Here is a 23322-nt window from a genome sequence, read left to right as displayed (position 1 = left end):
AATCATTACCATCATTATCCTTATGTGGCATTTTTAGAGCTTAGCACATGTCGCTCGTCTAGTTTTTTCTTACTTACCTAATTTTCCAACAAAAATATTTGATACATCAGCTTAGCTTGTCAGTGTGTTCTAGTGTTATGTTCCTCCAGTTCACTGTTGCTGCCATAAATGCAACATTTCTTCAAATTAATATCACTCAATTTTGCATCCTCTGGCTGCACTGTTATTCCGATAACATTATTTCTAGAAAGGTGCACTTGTGATGTTATACAGAATTCCATTTTTCGGGACTAAATAACTTCTCTGATATTCTCATAACTTGCAAACATGTCTGAGCTCTCCATAAAAATGTGTGTCCAGTACAAAATATCTCCGGAAAGGTGCACTCGTGATGTTCTATAGAATTTCGTTCAGAATTCCATTTTGAGGGAGTAACTAACTGCTTTGATATTTTCATGTCCTGCATCCGTGACTTGAGTTCTCCATGAAAATCTGGGTCAAACACAAAATTTTATATATCAGTTGATGTCATAAGATTATGCTGTGCGAGCGGCTTTCAGAAAACCTTTTAGATCACTACTTGGTGCTGTGATTTACCCAATAATTCTGCGTTCTTCTTTACTAACAGTAGGAATAATGACAGAAAGAAATATCCGGAACACATAGTGCAACATGTAAAAGAATCAGTATTCTGCCACTGCAGATAGACATGCCTCAGAGAAGCAACACGAGATCGCCGTCGAAACTGCCCTCCAAATTTCGGACGACGATGTGTGACGACATCACACAGTTTAAACTCTGCGGAAACACTGGCAGTAGTAGAGTGGCCATTAAATCAAGTGCAGAAAAACTGAGTAAAGTCTGCACATCATCTCTTGCTGCGAAGGCCAAACATCGATACTATCAGAAAGTTTTCTCAGAATCATTCTACACAGTTGAGGCATCGCCATTACCAGTGAATGTAAATGCCAACGAGAAAATGGAACGACAGATATTGGGGAAAATGTACAGGCCCAAGTACAGGAAGCACAAAAACTCAGAGGAATTGCACCCCCCGAAGAAACGATTTTAGTTACGTTGCATAGATAAGAGTTCTTAAATTTTAAGAACATTTAGCACAAATGGACAACTTTAGATCATCCAAGAAAATCTTCCACGTCCTAAAGGGGCCCAGAAGAATCAGAATGAAATCATGGATGTGCCTGTGATTACAAGCGCACTGCATGTGGGCAGGAGGTTCACGCCCAAACACCTGACGGAAAGGAACCTGAGTGTAAGAAACGGTCTAGAATGGCGACAGACAAGTAGTGGTATGATGGAGTTTTGGAAAATGGAACTGGAAGACTAAATTGTTCTACGAGCTTTTTTAAGTGTCACATGAAATAATAACAATTTTTCGGTGGTGGCTAGAAGCGAATAAGAAAGCAAGCGCTATTGGAGCCGGGCAACAGATTTGTCGGTGTTCCTGAGTGGTTGGCTCGTGTTCTTTTTAACCGCCAACTAGACAGGGCAGAGGAGTTGTCCGATCTGTAGGAATTTAAAGTTAGATTAATGGAGCGACGATGATGTGCAGAACGCGAACATAATGAGGCGGCCCCCCGAGCAAACACGCCCCTCTCTACCTGCTGCTCCAGCCAGCACACACACGCTTCACTGCTGGAAACGCACCAGAAACGTTATAACAATGCTCATTCTCTGCCAGTACCATGCGGCTCAGGAAACGTACAGTGCAAGAAAACCATTGTGGCGCTGTGTTTTCAGTGGTACTGCATATTCTTAACTACTTAACCATAACTAACCTAAGGACATCACACACATCCACGCCCGAGGGAGGATTCGAACTTGCGACCGTAGCGGTTGCGCGGTTCCAGACAGAAGCGCCTAGAACTGCTCGGCCACTCAGGCCGGCTGAAGGTTTATTCATTTACTCACTCGACTCAGGGGCATACACCTTGCATTCTTTAATAAAAGAGTACATTCTTCCTTGTGGCTGTATTGTCCTTTTTTGAAATCGTGCTATTAGCTATTTTCGGCTGCGAGGCATTATCAAGCATGTTTGCTATATCATGTACTACATATCGTGCTCATAACATTCTTTTATGTCACATACATGGAAGAACCTGACGAACACTATATGTAATAGATGACATAGCATATGTGCTCAGGCCAGAAATGAGTTAATAAAACGATTTTAGTGAAGCACATACGGCCTACAACGGATGATGTTTTATTTTATTAAACATTTAGAGGCTATCGATCCCCACGGAAGCAAAATGTACATTGCATATAATAAATAACGTCACGTAAGAAAAGAGAAGGAATTTATACGTTTACTATTTATACAAAATTGAAATCAAACAATCTGTGCCCAGAAACTAGCAACAGATACATTTTCTTGTGCCTTGAACAACTCCTCCTCGTTGCAAAAATCACTGGCAACATAAACACTGACAGATGTTTTGTTGTTGGTACTTCTCCACATTCACACGGTGTAGCCCTTTTCAAGTATCCTCATTTCATTAGGCTACGCTTAGTTTTGCTAACGCCCGTTCGTAAACTGTCCAGTGATCTCCGTGTGGCCCAGTCCAATTTGCGTCCGGCTGGTAAGCATTCTACTGGCTTTACCACTGTTTGGAGATGACTTATTACACGTGGCTTTCTTGGTTGATGTATCTGGTGTAGATTTTGACTGCCAAAAGCTCTTCCTAGACTTCGATTAAGCCTTGGTGGAGTACATCCGTGCAGTGGGTGTAACTCAGTTTCTTCAGCTTTCTTTCCCCGACCCTCCCCCCCCCACCCCCCCACCCCCCCTCCGACCTATGTCAGTAGGAGCAGTGCTTGCCATGCATTGCAATTTATCAACAGGAGCTGGTCTGAGACATCCAGTAACCAGCCGCGGAGTACCATTAAGGGCTAAGTTTACTTCTTTGTTGCGTGCAAATTTGTAACACAATGGACAATGGTCATATTCAATAGCCGAGAAACAGAGTGCCGTTGCAGAAGCACGGACTACCTGGCGTTGAACATGTCACTTACTACCAGCAGGTTTGTGAGTGATGTTGCTTCAGCCTGACACCTTGTGTTGGGTGCTAAGGCAATGTCGCCTGTGAGTGAGTGATCTGTCAAAGGTAACTCCAAGGTATTTGGATAGCAACCAATGCTGCGGCTCGATGCCTTGCCTAATCACTTTCCGTCGTCCTCCTCCCTGTCTGTTTCGTTGGTGGCAAGGGCAGACCTGAGCTTTTTGGCTTCAGGTGGTCCTTGTTACAGTAATCAGGAAACTTTCCCTCAGTTCTTGTCAGCAACTGCTCTACTTTTTCAAAATCATCTGTCTGCACTGTCAAAGCAAGGTCGTCAGCACAAACGAAACTTTTGCATGGATTAGGTCTTGGCTGATCATTAGTGTAAATGATGAAGAGAACCGGTGACAATACACTCCCTTAGGGTAAACTATTTCTTTGATCTCTCCAACGGCTGTCTCTTCCTTGGAATTCAACGTATAACTTTAGATTGTGCTGCAAGGCGGCAATTCTTTTTGTAAAACCATAGCCCTGTGTCAGAGTGTAGATCTTGTGAAGCATTATGAGCTGATGAAAGTTCGGTAAACGCCACGCCAGTGATCTCACCACCCCCATTTCAATCTGATCCTCTACGTGCTCAGTTTGATGACGTGCTCCATAATTTCTTTGAGGTCTGGAACCGACCTATTCAGGTATCAGTAAGACAGACGGTTCAAAAGCATCCTTGCAAATATCTTTTAAGGATCGCATAATAATGAGATAGGCTGATTGCTTAGAGAATTAGAAAGCTCTTTTCAAAAGAACACTCGTTTTGCTTTTACTCCATAGTTTTGGAATATTGTTCTGTTTTAAGCATTTGTTGTAGAATTCCGCAAGTAATTTCGATGTCATTGGACAGAATTTCTTTGTCTTCTGTATTAATATGTCGTCCAAGTCAGCTGCCTTGTTCTGACGTAAAACATTTTTTCCCCGAGGAAGTTTGGTTCATTAAGAATTGGAAAACCATAAAATCACCTATACGCGTTCGACGGCTTGCATCCGCTGAAACAGTGACACGAATGTGATATTTTTCTTTGTTGTACTTTTTTTTCGTTCATCGAAAGTATGTTCTTCAGTCATCTAGCAATGCCAAAATCCCTAACGGGAATGGGTCCTATGTGCTCGAAATAGCACTCACGTCCGTCGATCATTCAGCTGCCAAGGCTCACTGTTGTGTCTCCTAGTTCCGGAATTCTTCACTCATCTATCTCATTTCAAACTCGTGCGCTATCGGACACCGCGGTCACAACAAGTTGTAATCTAGTCACCTGCCTGACGCTCCGTCCATTGGGGACAACTGGAGAAGGCGGCAGTACTGTACTTAGCTGTGCTGGTATTTGATGCCCTTGTGTTCTAGCACCTGCAGCCTTTTAGTGGCCATAAAACCGTGTGGCGCGCCACTCTGCTGATAACTAAACACCTGCAGCCCGGTGGATCGTAAACACTGCTAACTCCCACGGCGCAATTTGGGTCGCCTCTGGTTCCGCCGTTTGAAGATCTATAAAACTTCAATTTATTCCCTTTTTATACGGTTAAGAGTCTTTCGATGGTCAGGAAAGGAAGCGACAAATTAGGTGCAGCCAGACATGGACGGATAAGACACTCTTAAGCAAACAGCGTCTGTTGGTGTTAAGGCTAGCATTTAATTTTCTGAAATTCACTTCACGATATGAGGCGATTTACTTTTCCCTTGCGCAATGTGTTTTCTTATTCCGTTTCTCTGTTTGCGTGCAGACGCCCATAGCAAGCAGAAATATTTTGCTCAAACTTCGGATCTATTAGACATGAGAATCCAACTTGTAAAAAAAATATCTGGGCCAGCTCGTATAGACCAGTAGATACCGTAAACGATTTTTAGGAAGAATGTTTGTTCTTCTTCTTCTAGTTAAAATAAGATGAAAAAACTGAGCGATGAGGCGCAGTGGTTAGAACACTGGATTCGCATTCGGGAGGACGACGGTTCAATCCCGCGTCCGGATATCCTGATTTAGGTTTTCCATGATTTCCCTAAATCGCTCCAGGCAAATGTCGGGATGGTTCCTTTCAAAGGGCACGACCGACTTCCTTCCCCATCCTTCAATAATCCGATGAGATCGATGACCTCGCTGTTTGGTCTCTTCTCCCGGAACAACTAAACTAAAGCCGTCTTATAACGAGTTTTTTTGCGTGGCCATCCTCTGCAGCAAGCACAGAAATATTTATTTTGTAAATCAAAAACGCCTTCTCTTGCTGTACTGTATTTTGTTCACCCAGGCACGTTTCGCCTTTTTTCACTTTAAAGCATCATCAATGGAATCTATAACCGTACAATTATGACACACTTTTGTTTTGATACGTATTATTCGTAGATTATAAAACACCTCACTTCTCGCTTTTTGTGTAAATATGTGATTACTTACAGTTCTTTGCATTTTTAGTTTGCATCTGCGTTTCCTCTCATCTGGTCACATGTTGGAAGTCGCACTACCGCTGTATCTACGAAGCATAAGCATATTTAGAATTCAAGTATTGCTGTTTTATATCTCTCTCAATTACTGGCTCCACCTTGCGTGCGGAAGTCCAACGTCTGGTCTTCTTTTAGGTTTATATATAGAGGAATGCTCCCGTGGAGACGATCTTGGGTAATCCGTTATAAATACCAGAAGCTTCGCTTTTGGTTGTTGCGTTCTTTATCTGTCATTCAGTTCCCTATGGATATTACTACGAAATTTGTCTTTGGTTCATCGTAAAAATATCATTTCCGATATTTGTGTTCTTCTCTTACTTTGTTGCATTAATGTCCTTGTTCACTTCCGCAAAACTGAGTACGTTTCAACATATATCGTAATGCTGTGCATCCGGATTGTTTGCCTCCTATGTTTCCAAAGTGCTAGTCGATTCATTCATTTAATTTCTTATATTACTAGATATTACATTTTATGTCAGCGATGGACCTGTTAACAGATGCATTGCACCCTGGATACCCAAATGAACTTTCGTGCTATTTCGACGTTAACCATCCTTCTAGTCCTTTGTAAATATTGCCCTTGCGTTCGTATCATGTTAGTGACACCTGTTCGCCTGCAGACTCTATTGTCGTAATATCATTGTTAAATACAACCCTCAGTTCATCACTTCAATCATGTTAGTGTTCACGTCAAACAACAAAGCGGACTGACCGCAGTCTTTTCTTAGTCCTTGATAGGGTACTAAGGAATTTCCCATCTTAATGTTGAAAGCAACATTTAAATTACATGCTATTTAATGATATTTTAGTTGTTGTTGTTGTGGTCTTCAGTCCTGAGACTGGTTTGATGCAGCTCTCCATGCTACTCTATCCTGTGCAAGCTTCTTCATCTCCCAGTACCTACTGCAACCTACATCCTTCTGAATCTGCTTAGTGTATTCATCTCTTGGTCTCCCTCTACGATTTTTACCCTCCACGCTGCCCTCCAATACTAAATTGGTGATCCCTTGATGCCTCAGAACATGTCCTACCAACCGATCCCTTCTTCTAGTCAAGCTGTGCCACAAACTTCTCTTCTCCCTAATCCTATTCAATATCTCCTCATTAGTTATGTGATCTACCCATCTAATCTTCAGCATTCTTCTGTAGCACCACATTTCGAAAGCTTCTATTCTCTTCTTGTCCAAACTATTTACCATCCATGTTTTACTTCCATCCATGGCTACACTCCATACAAATACTTTCAGAAATGATTTCCTGGCACTTAAATCTATACTCGATGTTAACAAATTTCTCTTCTTCATAAATGCTTTCCTTGCCATTGCCAGTCTACATTTTATATCTTCTCTACTTCGACCATCATCAGTTATTTGCTCCCCAAATAGCAAAACTCCTTTACTACTTTAAGTGTGTCATTTCCTAATCTAATTTCCCCAGCATCACCCGACCTAATTTGACTACATTCCATTATCCTCGTTTTGCTTTTGTTGATGTTCATCTTATATCCTCCTTTCAAGACACTATCCATTCCGTTCAACTGCTCTTCCAAGTCCTTTGCTGTCTCTGACAGAATTACAATGTCATCGGCAAACCTCAAAGTTTTTATTTCTGCTCCATGGAATTTAGTACCTACCCCGAATTTTTCTTGTTTCGACTCAGGTCTTTCAGTGCTCTGTCAAACTCTTCACGCAGTATCGTATCTCCCATTTCATCTTCATAATATTGTCCTCAAGTACATCGCCCTTGTATAGACCCTCTATATACTCCTTCCACCTTTCTGCTTTCCCTTCTTTGCTTAGAACTGGGTTTCCATCTGAGCTCTTGATATTCACACAAGTGGTTCTCTTTTCTCCAAAGGTCTCTTTAATTTTCCTGTAGGCAGTATCTATCTTACCCCTAGTGAGATAAGCCTCTACATCCTTACATTTCTCCTATAGCCATCCCTGCTTAGCCATTTGGCACTTCCTGTTGGTCTCATTTTTGAGACGTTTGTATTCCTTTTTGCCTGCTTCATTTCCTGCATTTTTATATTTTCTCCTTTCATCAATTAAATTCAATATTTCTTCTTGTTACCCAAGGAGCTCTACTAGCCCTCGTCTTTTTACCTACTTGATGCTCGGCTGCCTTCACTACTTCATCCCTCAAAGCTACTTATTCTTCTTCTACTGTATTTCTTTCCCCCATTCCTGTCAATTGTTCCCTTATTTTCTCCCTGAAACTCTGTACAACCTCTGGTTCTTTCAGTTTATCCAGGTCCCATCTCATGGAAATGTCTTAAAATTTAAAACCTGGTTCCTAAATCTCTGTCGTACCATTATATAATCTATCTGAAACCTGTCAGTATCTCCAGGCTTCTTCCATGTATACATACACTCCTGGAAATGGAAAAAAGAACACATTGACACCGGTGTGTCAGACCCACCATACTTGCTCCGGACACTGCGAGAGGGCTGTACAAGCAATGATCACACGCACGGCACAGCGGACACACCAGGAACCGCGGTGTTGGCCGTCGAATGGCGCTAGCTGCGCAGCATTTGTGCACCGCCGCCGTCAGTGTCAGCCAGTTTGCCGTGGCATACGGAGCTCCATCGCAGTCTTTAACACTGGTAGCATGCCGCGACAGCGTGGACGTGAACCGTATGTGCAGTTGACGGACTTTGAGTGAGGGCATGCGGGAGGCCGGGTGGACGTACCGCCGAATTGCTCAACACGTGGGGCGTGAGGTCTCCACAGTACATCGATGTTGTCGCCAGTGGTCGGCGGAAGGTGCACGTGCTCGTCGACCTGGGACCGGACCGCAGCGACGCACGGATGCACGCCAAGACCGTAGGATCCTACGCAGTGCCGTAGGGGACCGCACCGCCACTTCCCAGCAAATTAGGGACACTGTTGCTCCTGGGGTATCGGCGAGGACCATTCGCAACCGTCTCCATGAAGCTGGGCTACGGTCCCGCACACCGTTAGGCCGTCTTCCGCTCACGCCCCAACATCGTGCAGCCCGCCTCCAGTGGTGTCGCGACAGGCGTGAATGGAGGGACGAATGGAGACGTGTCGTCTTCAGCGATGAGAGTCGCTTCTGCCTTGGTGCCAATGATGGTCGTATGCGTGTTTGGCGCCGTGCAGGTGAGCGCCACAATCAGGACTGCATACGACCGAGGCACACAGGGCCAACACCCGGCATCATGGTGTGGGGAGCGATCTCCTACACTGGCCGTACACCACTGGTGATCGTCGAGGGGACACTGAATAGTGCACGGTACATCCAAACCGTCATCGAACCCATCGTTCTACCATTCCTAGACCGGCAAGGGAACTTGCTGTTCCAATAGGACAATGCACGTCCGCATGTATCCCGTGCCACCCAACGTGCTCTAGAAGGTGTAAGTCAACTACCCTGGCCAGCAAGATCTCCGGATCTGTCCCCCATTGAGCATGTTTGGGACTGGATGAAGCGTCGTCTCACGCGGTCTGCACGTCCAGCACGAACGCTGGTCCAACTGCGGCGCCAGGTGGAAATGGCATGGCAAGCCGTTCCACAGGACTACATCCAGCATCTCTACGATCGTCTCCATGGGAGAATAGCAGCCTGCATTGCTGCGAAAGGTGGATATACACTGTACTAGTGCCGACATTGTGCATGCTCTGTTGCCTGTGTCTATGTGCCTGTGGTTCTGTCAGTGTGATCATGTGATGTATCTGACCCCAGGAATGTGTCAAATACTAAAATACACTCCAGGAAATTGAAATAAGAACACCGTGAATTCATTGTCCCAGGAAGGGGAAACTTTATTGACACATTCCTGTGTGATATACTAAATACACTCCAGGAAATTGAAATAAGAACACCGTGAATTCATTGTCCCAGGAAGGGGAAACTTTAATCACACTATTTGGTTCAGGTTTGCAACGTAGTTAGTTTTTCGTAATATAAAGATTTCGTATAGACTGATACTTTATATTTTCTGTGTTTCTCTAATAACTTTCCGATCTCAAACATTGGATCTGTGCACTGCGATGCTTTCCCCCAACATGTGTTGAACGAAATGCGCAATTTCATGTAGGAGGCTTTCCACGTGTTAGGGCCTCAAGAGTTTCCAAGGGAGGTAACATAAAGTAAAGAAGGAAAGATGGCTATTTGAAGTACAACAGGTGGCTGGCGCCGATACCCAAATTTCCCAAATTGTCCGTGACTATACACTTCCGGCCGGGATGACGATAGCAGATGAAGCTCGAAACGTCCGCGACAGGCAGACGCAGCCGTACAATGGATCTGCTCGTTACCCCAATTTACGCCCTAAGTGGATGCGGAGCGAATGTGCCGGGATTCTTCCACCCTCCTCCAGCGGCGGCAGGGTCGCGGCCCCGGCACTCGGGACTGTATTATTCTCCAGTTTAGACTCTGGAGCCCGCGCGCCATTGGAGCGGACGCGCTCCTAATACCGTGATGGATGACGCTCCTCCCTTTTGATACTTACTGCTCGCGGCTTCCTCCTTTCTTACCTTTTTTCCCCCTCCGTCGCTTCCTTTTTCTCGCGTTTCGTTCCGTTTTCACTGACCCTCTTGATCTTCGCCTCGGCTCACCGGCCCTCCGCTGCTATTGCACGGTCGGAAAACATTTTCTCACAGCTGTTCGGCGAAGCGGCGGGGCCATTGGTGGCGACAGAGTTGGTTTTACGGCCGGCTCTACCCCACGATCGCTGAAACGGCAGGATGCGGGCCTGCCGGCTTGATTTTATTTACGGCGGTAAGTTTATAATGCGACCCTGTCCGCTTTTTACCTGAGGCAAATATTGCTTTCCACACGTTTCATAAGTCAGCCTTACGGCGCTCCAGTGAATCTTTCATATGCTACTTGTCAGTATTGCTGCACCCTAGAAAACGCGCTTGGCAGTAGTGCCAACCTTACGTAATTGTTTATACATATAAAGAAGGTATAGAAAGTTACTTCATGCTATGAAGCGTATTTCATAGCATGAAATAACTTTCTATATCTTTGTTAATAGAAGGTTCAACAGCGATGTCTTCACCGCATTCAAAATACGTATCTAATACTTCTTACGCTGTAACAGGTAATTTATGTTGTAAAACTGGATTTCAAGATAGTTGTATGTTACAGCTCAGACCGGCAGTTACAGTATGGTTGTCGTTTGGTTAAATAAAGCACTCAAAAGAATTATTCAAATGGTGCAAATAGCTCTAAGCACTATGGGATTTAACATCTGAGGTCATCAGTCCGCTAGACTTAGAACTACTTAAACCTAACTAACCTAAGCACATCACACACATCCATGCCCGAGGGAGGATTCGAACACGTGACCGTAGCAGCAGCGCGGTTCCGGACTGAAGCGCCTAGAACCGCTCGGCCACAGCGGCCGGGTAAATAATTATTATCTATTGCAATCGAGGCACGCTCGAAAACGATATCTATGTCTTATATAACAAGACATGGAATTTGCCGATGGGAGCTCCTTTGCATCGGTAGGAAATGCACGGATCACTTTCCGCGTTTAAGCGGTTAAGGCTTATTAAAAAATAAGTGGAAGAAGCGGGAAAGTATCTCAACACGAGAAAAAGGACAACAATCAAATTCCGAAGAGCTTAATAGTTACTAATGTTACATTTTTTAAGATTCTGGTGTTGCTGATAATTTTATACTGTATGCATTCAGATTGTTACAATCAATAGCAACGCCAACTGAACAATAAGTCGAACACTCCTAACGGAGTGATTTAAAATGGAACGAGCACATAAAATTAATCTAGAGTAAGGCAGATACTAGAGATTCATTGGAAGAATCCTCAGCAAATGTGGTCCACCAACATAGGTTGAAGTTTTCAAAATACATGTTGGACCAATTCCAGAATATTGCTGGTCAATCTGAGGTCCGCACCAGACGGGAGTGGTAGAGAAAATGGAGAAAATCCAAAGTAGTGCAGAGCGTTTCGTTACAGGATCATTTTGTAAGCGCGAAAGCGTCACATGGATGCACAGTCCACTCCACGCTGCAAGAGAGGCGTTCTGCATCACGGCGTGGTTTGTTGTAGTTCCGAGGTAGTACGTGCCTGAAAGAGTCAACAAATATATTGCTTCCCCCCACGTGCACTTCAGGAAAAGCCCATAACATAAAATTAGACAGATCCTTTTGTATCCCGCCTGGAAGGCGGCGCGTGGGTCTGCTCCTGTAAACGGAATGGGTAGGCCGAATGTAGGAAGTGAGCAGGAGCAGGTGAGGTAAGATTCTCGGTACAGCTTTATACGTGAAAGTACATTTAATTATTAGCCACTGGCATACGTAATTTTACAACTGAAGAGCCCGTAGTTGCAAAACCGTATTCCCGTCGTAAGTAGTACATAGTCTCAATAGCAAGCTGAGGTTGAAGCAATGTTTCCAGGCCGTCTGCTCTTCATGAAATGGGCAGAATCTGGAGCGGAGCTCGTAGAGCTCTCCCGCTCCGGCTAGAGTGCGCTGTCGTCGGTGTCTGTCGTAGTGCCAACCTAGCAGAGCGCACCTACGTTGGGGCATCGTAGCTATCGGTACCACAGAGCCGAGCCACAAGGAGGCTTACCGGCAGTCATACTTCCGCGAACTACTCGCTACTGGAGCAGGAAAAGGGGGAAGTGATAGTGGTGTACAAAATACTCTCCCCCCACACACCGCGAGATGGCTTGCAGAATGTAGATGTAGAAGTAGAAAAAGGACGTCATGAAAATAGTGGCTGTTGGAGGGTAGTGAAATCGTTTCGGGGAAATTTGCTGTTTCTACAATTGTGCGGCATTAGCAAACAGACCATTTATAAGTAATGCCGCACAGATTCCCTGCAGGCTGATGGAATACTGGCATGGTATTCTTAAACGTTGTGACACTTCAAGGCTTATGTTTTAGTCACGCGAATTACGTCGATGATCTGGTAAGAGAGGAAATGCGAGAGGTTCTTCGCAAAATCGGTGAGCAACTGCAGGTGTGAAAAACATTAGCTAGAAAAAGGACAGTTTGAATGAACGCGTGTTAAGACATATGCAAACACCGGGAATGAGTGACTAAGGGGCCTAAATTACTGCCCAAAGGCCCTCAAAACATACCCTGGAGCCCCAATTAATGAGAATAAATGGTGTCCCCAGTAAGAGACCCTATCCTTTACAATTGAGGGACCAACCCCCGTAGGAAGTAGAGCCCTAGTCACTGCACAACACCCTATTAAACTAGATGCAGAGTTGTAAGCCGAAATCTGACATCGTTCTCGCCAAACTATTGTGTACATCGAGAGAACCGATATTCAGAGAAGACAGTGCCAAAAATTCTGCTGTGAGCACCTCGCGTGCATTCAGAGAGTAAGATAAGAGAGAATAGAGGCTCAATACGCCAACTGAATACGATAGGCAATCGCCGGTGCCACGCGTTGTACAGTAGTTTGCGGAATGTACGTGTGTGTGGTGTGGGAGTGAGAACGTAATGGCGAATCCGCACGGCCGGCTTTATCTCGTGACGAGAGAGGGAGCGGTCGGCAGAGCTGGTGGGGGCGGCGAGGCGTGCGCGTGATTTCACAGCTCGCGGCCGCTTCCCCGGCACGGCGGCCCTTGACCGCCAACCCCACGTTTCTTGCCGCGAGGGGACCTTTTCGATCAGCCGCGTGAATTGTCCCCAGGCGAGCCGCCTCGTCCCGTCTCCGCGTCCTCTCTTGTGCTGCCGGACGGCTGTGGGAGCCACAGCTTCATCTGACGCCGGTGCTTAATTAGCGTTCCGGTGATTGCTTTCACGGCCGTGTCGGCAACTTCCGGTGTCGGTAGGGTATGGAGGGGGAGGGGACGAAGCGGAGGGAAATTCTCTCCTGCGGCTAGCACAACGTCGTCTCTGTCCTCGGTGTAAGGCCGGTATTACACTATCGGACTTTCCTTGACAATGAAATGTGATCAAATATTCATCATATTTACTTTGATAAAAGGTATTTCACAAAGCGCAAATAGGGGTATTACACTGTCATCACAGATTTTCTCTGACAAAGATCTTTGACTCCGTAGTTCCTCCATAATGACCGGCGAAGACTTGTTACTGCATGTATTTACATTTAGAAGAGGAACGGAAGAAAAGAAAAATGAAATGTACGTCAGTGAAGACGTGGGTTTCGCGGCGAGATGCTAAAAGCATCCAACAAAATCTGTTACGGGAGCTGCAAGTCGAGGAAGTAAAGTTGTACGAAAATTACTTATGGGTGGACGAGAGTACATCTCAGTATGTGCTCAAGAAAGTGGTTCCTCACATTACGAAGCAGAACACTTACTTCAGAAACGCTACATTCGCCAAAGACACACTTACTGTTAATACTGCGATTTCTTGCAACAGGAGAATATGCCATAGCACTCTAATATCGCAGTGCATGTTGACGAAAATAATGCCAGAGACAGGTGATGCTTATAAAGCGCAGGAGGAGGAATATCTCAAGGCGAACAACTGTTTAGTATACGCTGTAGCCATTAAGAAATATTTTTATTTCTACAAAAGTTGTAGATTTTCTCCTTTATATCCTCGAGAGTACATCCTGATCGTACTTCACGGTTCATGATCTCCGCAATTTTTTTTTATAGACTCTCTTCTTATTCTATTTTTGTATTCGGGATGGCGTAAATTATACAGTGCTTTTTCCACCTCGTACATTTCAATTTCGTTGTAGATGCGACGCAACATGTAAATATCGAAGCCATGTTAATAGACGTTAAATGTTAGACAGTTTCAACGATGCTAGCGCCCCAAGCAGTTACATTTTTCCACCCACTAAACAAGAAACGAACGCTTCCTTTGAATACATCTAAGGCGAGACGCTAGATTTGGTCAAAGAAAATTTACCAACGCCTAACTTCCACAAAGTTCCTTATTACACTATCAAATTTTATTTGAAAAAGAAGCTTTTTCAAAGAAAATTTGATATTGTAATATCGCCCTAAGGGACAGCGTAGTATTCTGAAGGAAGTTTTAGGTACAATGTTTCGTCGACGACTAGGTCATTACGGACGAAACACAAGATCGGATGGGGCAAACACAGGAGAGTAATTCGGCTGCGACGTTACCAAGAAACTATACTGGCGATTTACGAAGACCACCGAACACCTAAATCTGGATGGTCGGACGTGGATTTGAACCACCGTCCACATCTACATGGATACTCTGCTAATTACATTTAAGTGCCTGCCAGAGTGTTTCGCCACGTGGCTCGCTCCTAACTTTCGGTATTAATGAATATCAGCCAAGGGCACCGGAAGCACAGCTTCGATCAAATGTAATTGCTCGCTATGGGAAGAGGAGTCAGACAAAGATGGTATTTATCCCCAACACTGATCAATAGTTACACTGAGAAACTGACAGCATTAGAAGAAGCAGGGGAAGAAAGGATAAAGAGAATTAAATATACAACGGTGTCTGAATCAGAGGACGAAGTACAATTTATAACGGAGTGAAGCTGTAAGAATCATTAAACACGAATGTTTGAAATACGATTGGAAGGAAAGATGTTGGAACAATATTTATAAATTATGGTCACAGCTGAGGAAAATAAATATTTTTTAATGAAGCTAAGACGTGGAACATTTGCAGGTGGAAGTGTTTTTGAAAAGGTGAACGGATTGTTCACAGCGAAAATAATCCTTTAGGTAAGGAAAAGCTTCGCCAAGCGTTTGGTTTGCAGATTAGTCTTATATTACAGTTAATCAGTCAAAAAGGAGAAGGCAAAATATGTGAATACTTTTGTAAAATGCTTGTGGAGAAAAATGCTTCCATGAAATGCGCTATTGGAATGAGAAATGTGGAAATACTTTTAAGAACTGGGGAAGAAAGAAAGCGGAAATTACAAAAATTACGAAAACATTATGACTGCGACCTCGTATATCGTGAAGAAACTGAATGCAAGGAATAGTTGCAGGCAAGAGACAGAAAGAGAGTAAAACCCATAGAATGCTAGATTAGTTTAAAAATGGGTGAAATTATCAGGTCATTACGGAAGAGGCGCAGGAGAGAGCAAAGTGAAGAAGGTCCTGTCGCCTTCTGTCGTAAGGCAGACGCACCAAAATTCTTATTTCGTGGGACGGTATTTAACTGCGCCTTTGATGTCGACTCCTGTGACTTCCAAACACTACTACCGGAGCTTCTACCGCAGTCTGTCTGGGAAGAGCGCAGTGGAGTCGGTAGAGGAAGGTGGCTTGCGCTGCCCGAGGCACACCAATTGCATTAAATTCAGTCGTTTGACATGAACAGATATTGGAGATCTAATCAAGATACACAATGAAAGCCAGTCAGTAATGCTGATCCCGCAGTGTAAAGAACATGTCATCATTAATAATAATTATTAGCAGACTGGAATTTCAACCATTCCTAGTGCGTTTTGAATGTATACCTTGAAAATAGTTAGCGCCTATGCACATCCTTGTCGGTCTCATTTATGAATGGGGACTTCGACTGGTGTCAATCTACTAACAGCATATTTTGTCGCATTTTTGTAACATTTCCAAACTGATTTTCGCTTTCTTCAGAACATCGGCCGTTTTTACACTTTTTCCTTATCAAAAGCATTGTCTGCGAACGACTTTTTCAGAACGTTCTTTAAGAATCCACTCTATCCGACGCGAAACGCAATTCATTGTAAATATCTAGTCAGATAGTAATTTCTGCTTGCATGTTGTGCTACTGAATCGGAAATTTATACAGCATGCCGTTAGAAAAACAGACAGAAACACCTGTTAGTCTCGCGAGATTCCTTTCTTCCCTCTTGTTACGGACACGTGATAAACGGAACATCATTCACGCCGCGTGAGCGGATCACGTAGGCTCGGAGGCATGAAAATGAAATTAAGAGATAATTAATAAGATTTATGCGCAATGGGGGCGTGCATTATTCAGGGCCGGCCAGTCCGTTTAGCGGCGGCTAATGCCCGTTAACTTGCCGGCTAACAAGGCTGCGTGGCGCGGCGTCTATCAGATGATGGGATCGTAATGGGCCCGCCAGGGCCGTGGCCCGCTGACTTGCAACCTCACCCAACCTCCGCCCTGCTGCTGCCTTCTCCACTTTGGTCTCTTACATTTCGCTTTCAGTCCTCTCTCACATCTTTAGTCTCAAATTCCTGCGTCAAAAAATCACGGCTACAGCCTTAACTTCGATACGTGGCAGGCAGCACAGGCGTCTGCTGCAAGCAAATCATCACATCTATGTGGTCTGGTAGGGCAGTCTTCAGACTTGCGCTCACTATCTAAGGTCGGTGCGTCAGAATCTTGTCACGAAATTTCAATCAATTACTTTCTCTTCTGAATGTCGAAGGAATTTTTCACTTACATAGGGAATAATGATCCATACGGTAAAATAAAACGCAACAGAACCTCGCACCAATATTTTTCCCCCCATCGCTCGAGAGTGGAACGCTCTTCTCTACCTCTCTGTCTCTCTCTTTCCTTCCTTCCTTGTCTCCTTGGTTCAGGAAGTTTATTTACACTGAAGCGTCAAAGAAACTGGTACAGGCATGCTTATTCAAATACAGAGATATGTAAACAGGCATCATACGGCGCTACGGTCGGCAACGCCTATATAAGGGAACAAGTGTCTGGAGCAGTTGTTACATCGGTTACTGCTGCTACAATGGCAGGTTATCAAGACGTAAGTAAGTGTGAACGTGGTGTTATAGTCAGCGCACGAGCGATGGGACACGAGTGTACCGTGAATATCACGGATCCGGTGAAACAACAGATCTCCGATATCGCTGCGGCCAAAAAAGATCCCGCAAGAACGGGACCGGCGACAAGTGAAGAGACTGTCACACAACCGCTTTCTCAGGTTATAAGTTGCCACTTCTGGAATGTGTATTGCTGTGTTATGGTATAGGGAGCTATTACAGCATGCTGCAGACTAACACTTGACGTAGCCAGACGAACGTCTCAGCCTTCTTCAGTTGGTAAAACTATCATCGCTGATGAATGTCCATTCTGTGTTAGAGTCGCGATGAACTGTCATCACATAACCGATGAAAATATGTTTAAGGGGGCCTATGTCAAGCAACAGACGATGCCGTTCGTAAACAATTTTTTCCTGGATAACATTTACGAAGGCCATCGTCTGTTGCTCGAGAAAGGCCCACTGGAGCGTTCTTTCATCGGTTAAGTGATGACAGTCCATCTTGATTCTAACACAGACGCATTCATCATTGAGGAGGGTTTTTACCATTTGAAGAAGGCTGACAATTTGCTTGACTACGCCAGCTGCTACTATGCGGCGTTGTGTATAGCTCGCTGTACCATATGCCATAGCATTATACACACTAGAAGATGCAAGTCAAAAGTTGCGAAACCGGTTGTGTGAATCTCTAATCGACTTCAATAAATACAGGTATTGCGGACTGTTGGAGTCTTCGTTCAGTTTTATATTTTAAAAGTTTGAACACCTATGTGTAAAAACAGGTGCATGAACGGCAGTCAGTTATGTACTACCATTGTTCGTCAACGACATCTACTCCATCCGGCTGAGAGGACGAGGAAGTTTCGGTTTTGGCGTATGTGAATATATGGAAGAGCGTCGCATAGACTGGAAACGGGTTACCGTCATGAAAACTGCAGCCTGAAACATTCTAAATTTTAAGGCAATCCATCGTGCATCGTGTGAATGCTTGCATTGCATTCCGTGTCGGAAAATTTGAACATTGTTTGTGACATGGAATTAATTAATACTGTATGATATACCAGTACTAATTGTTTCATTGCAGACTTCGTGTATTTTCCCGGACATATGTTTATACGAACAATTTTGTTCTTCCTTTTATGCCCAGAGATGATTTCCCGAAGCTGCTGCACCTGATTAATATTCAGCCTAGTAACGTCTGTAACGTACGGGGCTGGACCGATCACTCGACTTTGATTCTGCTACTGTGGTCTTGTGTCTCGAGTGTGTTTGATGTAACTGCCATCCTGGCCTTGGCGGCAGCCGGCCTGTGTGGCCGAGCGGTTCTAGGCGCTTCAGTCTGGAACTGCGCGACCGCTACGGTCGCAGGTTCGAATCCTGCCTCGGGCACGGATGTGTATGATGTCCTTACGTTAGCTAGGTTTAAGTAGTTCTAAGTTTTAGGGGACTGATGACCTCAGAAGTTAAGTCCCATAGTGCTCCGAGCCATTTGAAGCTTGGCGGCATCGTGCGTATCTCGACGATTGGCAGCAGGTGGACTGAGCGTGTTGTCGGTGCTTTTGTTTCAGGCGAGAAGCCGTTCAAGTGCGAGTTCGAAGGCTGCGACCGGCGCTTCGCCAACAGCTCGGACCGCAAGAAGCACTCGCACGTGCACACGTCGGACAAGCCGTACAACTGCCGCGTGGCGGGCTGCGACAAGAGCTACACGCACCCGTCGTCGCTGCGGAAGCACATGAAGGTGCACGGCTGCAAGAGTCCGCCGCCGGGCCACCCCGCCTACGACAGCGACGACGACGCTGCCGCCGACGGCGACGACTCCAACTCGTCCGGCTCGGCCGCGTCCGCGGGGGCGGGTCCGCCCTCGCCGGACCACCCCCAGCCGCCGCCGCCGCAGCCGCCCCAGCAGCAGCACGTAAGTCGCCGTACACTGTGTAGTATGCGAGCCGCCGGTGTGGGCTAGGCGCGGGTATCTCTGCAGCGCAATGGGCCGAAGTGGAGCTAACTGTACGAGTTCACAAACTTAAAGTTGTTGTTGTCTTTCTGAAGACTGCTTTGATGCAGCTCTACACCCTAGCCTAATCTGTACAAGCCTCTTCATCTCCGAGTAACTGCTGCAACCTAAATACATTTGAATCTGCTTACTGTAGTAAGACCTCAACCAACATGACCTTGCTGTGTTGGTACTGCGAGGGCATGAAGCTGCAATGTATTGCCAACCCTCTGTTTATTGCAATTATAGAGTTAGAGAAAGCTTTTGACAATGTTCACTGGAATACGCTCTTTGATATTCCGAACGTAGCATGGTTAAATACACGGAGCCAAAAGCTATATACGACTTATACAGAAACTAGACTTCAGTTAGAAAGTCGAGAGGCATGAAAGGGAAGCAATGGTTGAGAAGGGAGTGAGACAGGGTTGTAACCTATCTACAGTGTTGTTCATTGGTACACCGATAGAGAAAAGAAAAAAGAAAAAAAAACGTTACTATAGGAATTAAAACAAAAAGTTTGAGGTTTGCCGATGACTTTGTAATTCTGTCAGAGACAGCAAGGATTTGAGGACTGGGAAGAGCAGCTGAGACGAATGCACAGCGTCTTGCAAGCATCATAAAAGATGAACACCAGCAAAAGCAAAGCAAGGGTACAGGAATGTAGTCCAGTTAAATAAGGTGATGCTGGGGTAACTATATTGGGAAACGAGACGGTAAAACTAGTAGATGAATTTTGCTATTTGGGTTGCCATATTAGTGATGATGGCCGAAGTAGGGATGGTATAAAATGGAGACTCATTTTGGAGATGACCATGACTAGAAAATCACTGTTGTGTTCAAACCAACCTCCGATTTGAAGATAGTTTTCTTTTGATTTTAACACGAATTGTATACTATATAATAGCCAGCCACTGTGGCTGAGAGGTTCTAGGCGCTTCAGTTTGGAACCGCGCGACTGCTACGGTCGCAGGTTCGAATCCTGCCTCGGGCATGGATGTGTGTGATGTTCTTAGGTTAGTTAGGTTTAAGTAGTTCTAAGTTCTAGGGGACTGATGACCTCAGATGTTATGTCCCATAGTGCTCAGAGCCATTTTTTTGTATACTGTATAATACATTCGTATTCGTAAAATACTAAAATAAGTTATTGTAAAATTCATTTGTAATGGGGCTTAACTTAACACAGGTACACTGGACGATCATTCCGGTTTTTCTGTAGCTAATTTGGCTATGTCTAGTAGTAAAGATGTCTGAGGTATGTTTGTTGATTCTTCTGGTAGTTCTTGTGCTTCCTCTTCATTCGAGTACTTCAAGGAGAAAAACAGTTTTTGACCATTGTGTCGAAGGAGCAGAATAGATATTTCTGTTACATGAGTTATCTAGTTTCCAGACTTCACTGCGCAAAGATGGAGTTTGTTTTCAGTACCTTCCACTGCTGTGGCGTTTTATAAGTTTGCTGTTCTGGAGTACCTGTTTATCTTGTGTAAGTCGCAGTCTATGTAACTAATCTTATAGACTTAACAACAAAGACAAGTACACCCCCATCAATAGAACCTTGTGTTCCAGCTATCAGCTGACTACAGGAGTATGTAACTATCACTACAGATGTGCGCTCTCCACGTACGTGTAATAGACTGATGTGACAAAAGTCATGGTGTACCTCCTAACATCGTGTCGGACCACCTTTTGCCCGGCGCAGTGCTGCAGATCACCGTGATATGAACTCGACAAGTCATTGCAAGCCACCTGCAGAAATATTGAGCCATGCTGTCTCTATAGCCGTCCATAATTGCGGAAGTGTTGCCGGTGCAGGATTTTGTGCATGAACTGACCTCTCGATTACGTCCCATGAATGTTCGAGAGGATTCATTTCGAGCTATCTGGGTGGCCAAATCATTCGCTCTAACTGACCAAAATGTTCTGCAAACCAACAGCGATCAGTTGTGGCCCGGTGACATGGTACATTGTCATCCATAAACGTTGCATCGTTGTTTGTGAACATGAAGTCCATGAATGGCTGAAAATCGTCACCAAGAAGCCGAACACAGCCGGTTACAGTATTCTCTTTATGTTTTTAGAAATCCTTTCTATCCTTTGGCCGTCCTTGCTATCGTACTTTGCCGATACTGCGTGTAGGTCACACCATGCCTGTCCACGAGTTCCTTTTGCGTCGAGGGGATTCCCCTCAATGGAGCTGCGGCCCATATTCTCGTTGAATGTGCTCTGCTGTATGATCTGAGACGAGCAGTCAATCTGTTTACCTAACTATCTCAGATACTTTCGGACGACAGGTTAGAAGTTTCCCGAGGGAAAGCGGATTTTATCAACAACAAAAAAATTATAAAAAAAGGTAATGGGTCTCTCCGTTCGGTGTCAGGGTTAGTTGCGGGGGTTTCCACTCATTGGGGAATGTGCCTGTAGTGTCCGCATGCTACTTTCTCCCTCTGCACTGTCGTACGTTTTGGAATTTTTATGTGTGTATTTTCTTTGTCTAGCTGTCTAACCTAATTGACCCTCTAGTCCTAACAGACCGCATTGTCTCACCCCATCGTATTTCTCGCCCCATTTTCGTTGTACAGAGTATGGTGACCGTCCTTGGTTTTTCCTTCAGAGACCTACTACAGTTTCTAGGTGTGCGGATTTCATCTCACTTATAACTATCTGACTAAAGCTACTGTCATGAACATTCAATAACAATGACATGGTTACAGACCCTGGAGCGGAAAATTCTCCTTTCATCATTTCGTATCCTTTTAAGTCATTTTTCTGTGAATCGAGGGACTGATATCGAAGTAGTTTAGTACCTTTGAACCCATAATCATCATCTTCACCATTTGATATTGCTAGTCTGATCTCGTAGATGCGTCGTGGTCGCTTTTACAGTACTTTTTAGTTAAAAAGTCTTTTAAAAATTTTTTGTGGTAAAATTTTCTAAAAAAAAAGTAGAGTCCGCTTGTGGCTGCCAAACCTCATGTGTTGTGACGTCGAGGTTCAACTGATTTCGCGATAATGATTCTCATCTTGAGGTTAATTTCGCTGGATTACATAAGCTATAAAACGAGTACGATCTCCCAACGCTCTATAAGGCACATATCTTGATAGCGGATGTTGAAAGATGCATCAACAATCTTAGATAATTACGAGTCGTACTAATTTGGGCCAGTGTTCAATTCCTGATGTTACTTAGAGAAGCAGCTATGTCGGCTGCGATGAGGAAATGATGACTTCGCGTGCAGACGCAGCCGTTAGTAAGTCATGGTGAAAACTGACTTAGTATCATGAGGATTTCAACATTGGCCCAAATTAGTATATCCCTTAGTAATGACCCGTAATTATCTAAGGTTACTGATGGTTCTTTCAATATCCATTGCACGTTATGCTGCCAGGATATGTGACTTGTAGAACGTTGTGAGATCGCATTACCTTAGTACAATAATGTATTCCAGCCAAATGAATGTGAAGATGCAATTCATTACCGCGAAACCGGTTGAACCTTGTTCTCACAATAAATGATGATCAGCAGCTACAAGAAGATTTCACCACAAAATTTTGAAAACTATGGATAAATTAAGCTGTGGTTGCCCAGAGACCAATTACCGGTAGTGACAGGAGCGATTTTTCTTTTTGTTTTGGCAGGCTGGCGCGACCAACCTGTCCGAGTGGTACGTGTGCCAGAGCATGCCGACGCCGCCCAGCAACGACCACTCGCCGGTCAGCCAGCTGAGCCACCACCTGGGCCACCACCCCATGATGCACCACCACCACCATCACCACCACCACGGCGCCGCCACCGCCTACTGACGACCACCCCTCGGCCCGCTGGAAGCGTCTGCGCAGCGCCTCGACCTGGCGCTGCACTCGCCGTGACCGCCGGCCCTCTCACCAGCACGCCGCAGGACGCCCACGCCCGAGGCACCAACCACAGGATCTGCAGGCTGGACGTGGACGCACCAGCACTCATACCCTCAGCTGTTACAACCTAGTTCTGTACTTCCAGATTGACTCCTAAGGACTGATACCCTCAGGTCTTTTGGTGTTTTGTTTCCGCTTACCCAGATCGACACTAGGGGACTGATAGCCGTACATCCAGTTCCCCAAGATCATGGGCTGATGCCCTCAGCTCCTCCAGTTTCCAGTGTATGCTTTCTGAAATCGAACTGTGCCTTCCACCGTGGCTGACAT

At 45.0% G+C, this 23322-nt stretch overlaps 1 protein-coding gene across 1 annotated transcript in view; it reads left to right on the top strand.

Annotated features, from left to right (window-relative positions):
• LOC126456497 (zinc finger protein ZIC 4-like) overlaps nucleotides 1-23081 on the top strand; it is a 272110-nt gene extending 249029 nt beyond the window's left edge. The window contains exons 3-4 of the mRNA XM_050092247.1: nucleotides 18722-19065; nucleotides 22777-23081. Of these exons, the coding sequence (XP_049948204.1) occupies nucleotides 18722-19065; nucleotides 22777-22941 (509 nt within the window). The 3' untranslated portion in view covers nucleotides 22942-23081. The remainder of the gene's footprint in view (nucleotides 1-18721; nucleotides 19066-22776) is intronic.
• The last annotated feature ends 241 nt before the right edge of the window (nucleotides 23082-23322 follow it).

This window comes from Schistocerca serialis, chromosome 2 (assembly GCF_023864345.2).
Source record: "Schistocerca serialis cubense isolate TAMUIC-IGC-003099 chromosome 2, iqSchSeri2.2, whole genome shotgun sequence".
Taxonomy (NCBI): Eukaryota; Metazoa; Arthropoda; class Insecta; order Orthoptera; family Acrididae; genus Schistocerca; species Schistocerca serialis.
The sequence above is the reverse complement of the archived record's forward strand: the minus strand, read 5'-3'. Positions and strand labels throughout refer to the sequence as shown.